Here is an 8,029-nt window from a genome sequence, read left to right on the forward strand (position 1 = left end):
CACCAATGTTTTTTTATTGTGCAACAAAAATTAAAATTAAAAAAAAACCCCTCATTATCAGTTAGTGTTTTATTTATTCTGAAGGTAGATAAGTTATTTTACCATACATTTCTTTTTATAAAAAATACAAAAAGCAACCCTCAATATAAGCTAAAAAGATTAATATCTTTTAAGATAGTGGTGTGGATTTACAGTATACTTAAAACACAAAATACGTGTAAAGCTTATCAATTAAATAAATATTATAACATAAATAATTATGCCATAAAATTAAAAAAAAAAAATAGAGAGCTACGTCATAATGAGATAGGGAACAGCTAGAAGTATGGTCTTTGCCGAGTGAAAAATGATGTCAGTACTTCAATCAGTCATTCTCACCTAATTTATGTTGGGGGGGTGTTTGCTATAATTATATTTTAATATATTAAAATAATATTTTTTTTATTTTTAAAATTATTTTTAATACCAACTTATTTAAAAAATTTAAAAAATATAAAATATTAATTTAAAAAATATATATATTTTAAAACATCCACGTTACCAAACAACTCTTTGGTGTCCTAATTGTTCCTCAAGAAAAAGAGAAACAGTGTCACAAAACGATAAAAATAAACTTCTTGTGAAGCTTTCTCTCTCAAACATCTTGATTCAGTTCTCTATGGCTCCATATTCTTCTCACTTCCTATGGAATTTGTTTTTGTTCAACGTTCTTATCTTATCCACCATCTCATGTACAATTGGATGCTACACATCAATCTTTAGCTTTGGCGATTCACTTGCCGATACTGGAAACTCAAGGAACTTGTCACCGCCGGATAATCTTCCCCACTTTTCCTTTCTTCCTTATGGAGAAACCTTTTTTCACCACCCTACCGGACGTTGCTCCGATGGTCGTCTCGTCATAGATTTTATTGGTACACACACACAGCTAATTACATGGATGTATACTTTTTATTTTAAAAAAAAAAATTGACTTTTTTAGTTGTTGTGTTTCTTCACGTAGCTGAATATCTTGGTCTTCCATTTGTGCCACCATATTTTGGAGGAAGCATGGAAAGTTTCAAAGAGGCCGGTGTCAATTTTGCCGTGGCGGGTGCTACGGCGCTTGATGCTGCCTTTCTTCAAGAAAAGGGAGTCACGAAGCTTGTGACAAATATTTCTTTGGTTGTTCAGCTGGGTTTGTTCAAAGAATTATTGCCGTCTCTCTGCTCCACGCCTTCAGGTAGGCCTGCCATTTCAAATTACGGGTAGATATATTATACTACCAGTTTTATTCATTACTCTTATGACATTAAACCTATTCAATAAGTAATTAGAGGAGATTTAACCAATGGGTAAAAGCTACCCTTCAGACGCTCAGTATTGCCAAGCTAGATCTCGATTTCATCACAATGAAAATGTTTTATCACTTTAGTCCCTGATGTTTTCTATTTTCTTGAACTGAATCCTTATTATCATGTACATTAATATTTTCTTTTTCGGGGTCAAACTTAACCTCTATATTCACCTTTATTATAAATCTATAATAGAAAATTTTTCAATTCTTTATACCTGCCTTCATCGAGAGAAACCTCCAATAAAAAATCATTAAATTCTTATGACTTATTCATTAATTAAGAGAAACTACATCATGTAGGACCAAAGAGAAATCACTATTTATTAAAATGGTGGAGTGACAAGTTTGGTCTAATCATTAAAAAAAGCACAAAGGTTTTTTTATTAGGGATAATTGAGTCTTTTCACATAATATTGTTTTAATTGGGGTGACTTGGTCATTTCTAACTTCTTAGCACATTGAAATCACTTAAATGTTCTTAAAGAAAAAAAGATTTGTTTACTTAGTCTAAAAGCCAAGTGTAATCCCCCTTAGCATTCAAGTATGCATGCTGCAACTATTTACAGTGGCAAAAAATAACTTTCTAGATTGTTTTCTGGTTTGTCTTGGTAGTCGCTACCTGTATGGGCAGTGCATGTAATGTAGTTCCATAACACCAATTGAATTTTTTTTTTCTTTTGCTTCTCTCTCCACCTCATTTAACACAATGCTTCTGAAAAAATCACAACTCTTTAATTTATTTTTATTCTTTAGATTTTGTCTCTCTTATTTTAATTAAAATTCTTTTATTTTAATTTATTATTTCAAATAGAAAATTATTTTCAATTTTATTCTCTAATTTTTTCACATCTCAGATTTGATCTATATTTTTTTTATTTTTTTTTAATTTTATGTGATTTTTCAAATTAGTTTTTTTGTTGGAATTCATCCTTCATCTTTTTTCTTTCTATTAAGTTTTATCTTTATTCTTTTGATTGTTTTTTTTTTAAAGTTTTTTGAATATATATATATATATATATATATTAATTTCATCAATATTAAATTTATTGATAATTATGTTTTCTTTATTGAATCTAATATACAATTTCACGCATTATGAATTTAGAAAATTAAACTATATATAGAAGATTTGGTCTACTTTGCTTAGTTTTTCATATTAATAAATTAGAGTTGTCTTTGTTTTTTATAATATTAAAATAATTGAGCTTATTAAACCAGCTAACTTAATGATCTAAGTCTAGGATTTTATTTTTGATTTCATCTTTTAATGTTAAATTAGTGGGGAGTTGAGCTTCTTTATTGAATCAGAGTCTAAGATTTCACGAGTTTTGAATTTAAAAGATTAATCCATGCTTATAAAATTCACTCGGATTTGCATGAATTTTCATATTATTAAATTAGAGTTGTTTTTTTTACATGTTATTGAATTAATGATCATATGAAACCTAATTGACTCAATAACTGAGTCTCAGTTTTCTTATTTTGAAATACTTACGTTGCCTTAACTTTTTTTTTATGTCTAGTTAAGCAGTGCCAACCACCAATCTAAGTTTACTTTTTGGCATATTAATTAATGAGTCAAGCTGTAACTTATAGCATATCACTAGTTATAGTTTTAGCAATATAAAATTTCTCAATTAAAATTTCATTTAAAATATGTTGGTTAAGTTTCTTTAATACTAATTAATTTTATAATTGAATTTAATTTCATTCAATTGAACTAGATGATTAATTCACAATATTTTAATAATTGAACTATATATGTAATTTAATTTACAATTAATGTAACAAATAAGCATTTTTGTGAGAACCAAAGTCTAAAGTCTAAATTGAAAAAAAAAATCTTTGTATGATTTGTAGACTGCAAGAAGCTACTTGGCGACTCCCTCATTCTTTTAGGAGAGATCGGAGGAAATGATTACAACCATCCATTCTCTGAAGGAATTAACTTTGAGACTATTCAAGATCTTGTACCTTATGTTATTAACACCATAGGTCTAGCCATCAAGGTAAGATCTTCGTTTAATAGTAAATTATATAGCCTAGTCGTCATATATGATATTGTTATTTTTTTAAAAATTACTTTACAAAAGAATTTTATTGTATTCTTTGATGCATCATTTATATTCGTTAAATAGAAAAATAAATATAGTTAAGATGCAAGCAAGTCGATTATCAAACATAGTACAATAGTCTTTATCCTTTCATTGAACATGTGATTTCTAACCCATGCAACGCAGGTGCTAATTCAACTAGGGGCAGTAACAATATTGGTTCCTGGAAATCTCCCGATCGGTTGCTCCCCATCTTATCTAACATTATTCGAGGGTTCAGATAAAGAAGACTACGATCATTTGACTGGATGTCTCAAGTGGCTCAACAAATTCGCTCAAGAACACAATGAAGAACTAATGAAAGAACTAAAGCGAATCCAGAAGCTTCATCCTCATGCCAAAATCATTTATGCAGATTATTATAATGCAGCAATGCCTTTTTATCACTCACCAAATCGATTCGGTATCTTCAATTTGTTGTTTTTTATATGTTAATTTAGGACCATATAGTTATGTTATAATGTCTTAACTATATATTTTTTAAAAAATTTTAGGATTTACGGGAGGCGTTCTCAGATCATGTTGTGGCTGGGGAGGAATGTACAACTACAGTTCATTAGTTAAATGTGGCAACCCACTTGTGAGTGTTTGTGATGATCCTACCTCATTTGTGAACTGGGATGGTATACACTATACGGAAGCAACTTATAAACTAATTTTTGAATCTATAATAGAGGGCTCATATTCCTATCCATCTTTCAAAGCTTTCTGTAATTTAAATGGCAATGAGATGTAAATTAATTCTAAATAGCCATATCAATAATTAATAAAGCATGATCTTTTTCATTCATGATCTTATTTGTTTTCTTGTTAGTGGTTATATTTAAGGAGATAAATGTCAAATAAAAACTTCCCATTCCAAGCAAGGTTACTCATTTATTAGAGGATCGTATATGTTTCTAATCTAAGTTCATTTATTATAAATCATTATTTGCCTATTATTTTACAGTCTTATTGGTGTTTTGATCTCAAGTCAAGTTTTTTATGTGTATTTGGAATTAAAAGGGGATTAATTCTTCATATTTGCTTTGTTTGGACCTTTAAAACCCAAAATTGACAAGGAAGAAAAAATATTGCTCGGAAGCTCTTCTCCATTTATATTATGTCAAATCTAAAAAATAGATCTTTTGAGATTTTAATGCAAAGTAGCCGAATGGGGGTTTTCAACAAACCTGTCAATCTCACTAATAATTCCCAATGACACAACATAGAAGGGTTATAAAAATAAAATTTGTGTAATTATCTATGATGTTGTAACTTATTTTTTTGGATCCCCACACAAAAGAGAGAGAAAAACAGAAAATACAAAAAAAAAAAAAAAATTGTCAGAAGAAAAAAAAAATCAGTGAGAAGAGGATAGAGCCCAAAAAATTATTAAAGATTAAAAATGATTAAATATAACAGAATATTGAGTGAGATCACGGGGGCGGGAAGGATCCAGGCAAATCATAATAATAAATGAGATGCAAAATCTGGTGGAAGTTGCCTATAATAAAGACCCTTGTGTGGAAACCGAAGGCCAGAAGATAGCTTTCCAATAAATAAATTAGAACAAGAACTTGAGAGTACTATCCTCTTGCAACCTAATTAATCCCATCATTTTTCACTGATCATGAAGATGTTGATCACCCTAATTCTTTCCTTTTGCCTTATTTTTGGTTTCAATGTCGAAATAGTTTCGACAACTCCATTGCAGTATGACTCAATTTTCAACTTTGGTGACTCTCTTAGCGACACTGGAAATTTCCTTCTTTCCGGTGCTCTGGCATTTCCTGTGATTGCAAAGCTCCCTTATGGAGAAACCTTCTTTCAACACGCAACCGGCCGGTGCTCCGATGGACGTCTAGTTGTTGACTTCATCTGTACATATCTTTAAATGCCCTCTCTTCCGTTTTTTTACTTTGAGTACTTAAATTAACTGAATGATCAACACGTTTACAGAACGTTTTTTTGCTGTTGTTGTTGTGTGATCGTTGAAATGTAGCTGAGGCATCTGGGTTGCCACACTTGCCACCCTATCTAGCACTCGGCAAAGATCAGCTGCATTCCTTTCATGGAGTAAATTTCGCTGTTGCTGGAGCTACTGCTCTTGATGCTAAATTCTTTTACGACCGACGAATTGGAAAAATTATGTGGACAAACGATTCATTGAGTGTTCAGCTTGGATGGTTCAAACAGTTGAAGTCCTCTCTTTGTACCAGCAAACAAGGTGAGAGTGACAAAAGCTCATAACACACTCATATTTGTGCTTAACTTACCACATGCTTCTCTTTTTGCCACTTTCTTTTCACCAGAATGTGATAATTACTTCAAAAAATCGTTATTTCTTGTGGGAGAGATTGGAGGAAACGACTATAATTATGCCTACTTTGCTGGTGGAAGCATTAAACAATTGAGAGCTTCTGTGCCTCTTGTTGTTGAAGCAATTGCTAAGGCTACCAGTGTAAGTTACATCGCATTAATTACATCAAGACTGATGAAGAAAAACACCTACAAAAAAAAAAAGGAAAAAAACATATTGGCTATATATTTTTTTTTGGTTACTTCTAAAAGTAAATTTCTCTCTTATATGTTTATATATGTGGGATATTGTGTTAGTTTTTGATAGAAGAAGGGGCTGTGGAATTGTTGGTGCCGGGGAATTTGCCGATTGGATGCTCGGCAGTGTATCTGACCTTGTTCGGAAGTCCTAACAGAACAGACTATGATCGGAATGGGTGTTTGAAAGCTTACAATGCTTTCTCCAAGTACCATAACAATCAACTCAAAACAGCCCTGCAGATGCTGAGACAAAAATACCCACATGCTAGGATAATATATGCTGACTACTATGGTGCAGCCATGCGTTTCTACCACGCGCCACAACATCATGGTAAGTCTTTTGAACTATTTGTTAGTATTAAGGTTATCAATTCCATTCCATTTCATTTGAAATAATCTAAACATTTCATATCAATTTAAAAAACAAAACAAAACGAAATAATTTTCATCTCATTTTAAATCTTGATTCGTTCTGGATTTTTTGATTAAATTTCAGCTAGAACGTTCCGGTTTTATTTCTATGCTTTTTTTTTTAATCATTGATTTTATTAAAAAAAAAATAGTTATTTAGATAATAACAAAAAATAAATAAATAAGAAAACTTATACTGAGATATATAAAAAACTAAAAAAATAAATCTAAAATAGTATCAATGAGTCCTATGTTGATTTGTTTATAATATCATTTATAATAATTAAAAAAAAAATTCTAAATATACAAACAGGTAACTAAAACTTTCTATTTTCAACATAAATCTATTTAGAGTATAGTTGGGAGTGAAATCCAAGTATTTTTAAAAAAATATAAGTTTTTGTTTTAAATTATTTATTTTATTTCTAAACATGATATTAAAAGACCAGCTTCATGTGAGCGTATTTATTAGAGTACATCATGTTTCACAAGAAAGAAGAGCCCACCTGTACCACCAGATGTATTTATTGGACCACCCAATTATATAGGTAGTTTGAATGTTACTATTAAATAAGTTTTTATATCAAAATAAATATTTTGAAGTTCATAAAAACTCCAAATTAAGATTTCCATCTATATTTTATTTTATTTTTTAAAAAAACATTTTTTTATATAAAAAACAACTTTATTTTATAGAAAACTTAACGTTAAGTATTTCAATAAAAGTCCTTAATTAATAAATCAAAATAACTTAATAATAAAACTAGTGTGAAAGAATAGTTTTGGTGTAAAATTGATAATGTTTCAATAATCTGATGCTATAAATATATTTTATTTCGACCCTTGATTCTATCTCCTCCGATAATAATCGCCTCTGGAAAAAGAACAATTAATACATTTACCAACCTACATTTTCACATCTAACATCACAGATTAAGAAAGTTTATTATAACATGCAGGATTTACAGGTGGAACTCTGACGGCTTGTTGCGGAGGAGGTGGACCATACAATTTCAATAACTCGGCAAGGTGTGGGCACATAGGCTCAAGAACATGTAGCCATCCTTCCAGCCACGCAAATTGGGATGGAATTCACTTGACAGAAGCTGCTTACAGGTATATTGCCATGGGTTTGGTCAACGGCGGCTCTTTCACTACACCACCCCTGCGAATCCCTCTTAAATAAACCCTCATCGATCGTCACTGAAATCATGGGTGCCTACCTCGTCGAGTGATTTATTAGTGAAGCCTGTTGTTTCGGTTTGTCGAATCTTGCTGCTTTCTCATCTGCACTGGTATCTTTCGATTGTCCAGAAAGCCAGGAAAGGATTTTTAATCCAACAATAAATAAGATATATATATTGTAACTGTGTTTTCATCCCGTGTATGTCTGATAAATTCAACGAAGGTTTTTCAGTAAATTCATATGAAACATATGAAAATTCAAATCTGGAAAATCAGAGAACATACACAAGAAAAGTAGGAGCATCCTGTCCATAAAAAAAACCTAAAGATGCAGCTCATATATATTCCCCCCATCTAAGTCTAAACAAGTATTATCCCCATCCACTTGCAATAAGTGGTCGCAAGCCAGTAACCTAATGTTGCCGAGCAAATTATTTATTTT

At 30.9% G+C, this 8,029-nt stretch overlaps 2 protein-coding genes across 2 annotated transcripts; both read left to right on the plus strand.

Moving 5' to 3' along the window:
* The first annotated feature begins 554 nt into the window (after positions 1-554).
* Positions 555-4,240, plus strand: LOC118054117 (GDSL esterase/lipase At1g28580-like). The gene is made up of 5 exons (XM_035065560.2): positions 555-914; positions 1,004-1,222; positions 3,197-3,345; positions 3,577-3,853; positions 3,945-4,240. Exons 1-5 carry the CDS (start codon positions 659-661, stop codon positions 4,184-4,186), a joined length of 1,143 nt encoding a protein of 380 aa, XP_034921451.1. The 5' UTR covers positions 555-658; the 3' UTR covers positions 4,187-4,240.
* A 127-nt stretch (positions 4,241-4,367) lies between these two features.
* On the plus strand, positions 4,368-7,825 carry LOC118054115 (GDSL esterase/lipase At5g45910). The gene is made up of 5 exons (XM_035065558.2): positions 4,368-5,312; positions 5,435-5,659; positions 5,745-5,893; positions 6,049-6,322; positions 7,362-7,825. The coding sequence occupies exons 1-5, from the start codon at positions 5,063-5,065 to the stop codon at positions 7,586-7,588; spliced, it is 1,125 nt and encodes a 374-aa protein (XP_034921449.1). The 5' UTR covers positions 4,368-5,062; the 3' UTR covers positions 7,589-7,825.
* Positions 7,826-8,029: the final 204 nt, after the last annotated feature.

The sequence above is a fragment of the Populus alba genome, chromosome 4 (genome assembly GCF_005239225.2).
Source record: "Populus alba chromosome 4, ASM523922v2, whole genome shotgun sequence".
Classification (NCBI taxonomy): Eukaryota; Viridiplantae; Streptophyta; class Magnoliopsida; order Malpighiales; family Salicaceae; genus Populus; species Populus alba.

Excerpts from the sequence above, each read along its gene's own strand:
- LOC118054117 (XM_035065560.2), top strand. The coding sequence starts at position 659 with ATGGCTCCATATTCTTCTCACTTCCTATGGAATTTGTTTTTGTTCAAC. Across the intron at positions 915-1,003 it reads TCTCGTCATAGATTTTATTG|CTGAATATCTTGGTCTTCCA; the intron begins GTACACACACAC and ends TTCTTCACGTAG. Across the intron at positions 3,346-3,576 it reads CCATAGGTCTAGCCATCAAG|GTGCTAATTCAACTAGGGGC; the intron begins GTAAGATCTTCG and ends CATGCAACGCAG.
- LOC118054115 (XM_035065558.2), top strand. The coding sequence starts at position 5,063 with ATGAAGATGTTGATCACCCTAATTCTTTCCTTTTGCCTTATTTTTGGT. Across the intron at positions 5,313-5,434 it reads TCTAGTTGTTGACTTCATCT|CTGAGGCATCTGGGTTGCCA; the intron begins GTACATATCTTT and ends GTTGAAATGTAG. Across the intron at positions 6,323-7,361 it reads CCACGCGCCACAACATCATG|GATTTACAGGTGGAACTCTG; the intron begins GTAAGTCTTTTG and ends TATAACATGCAG.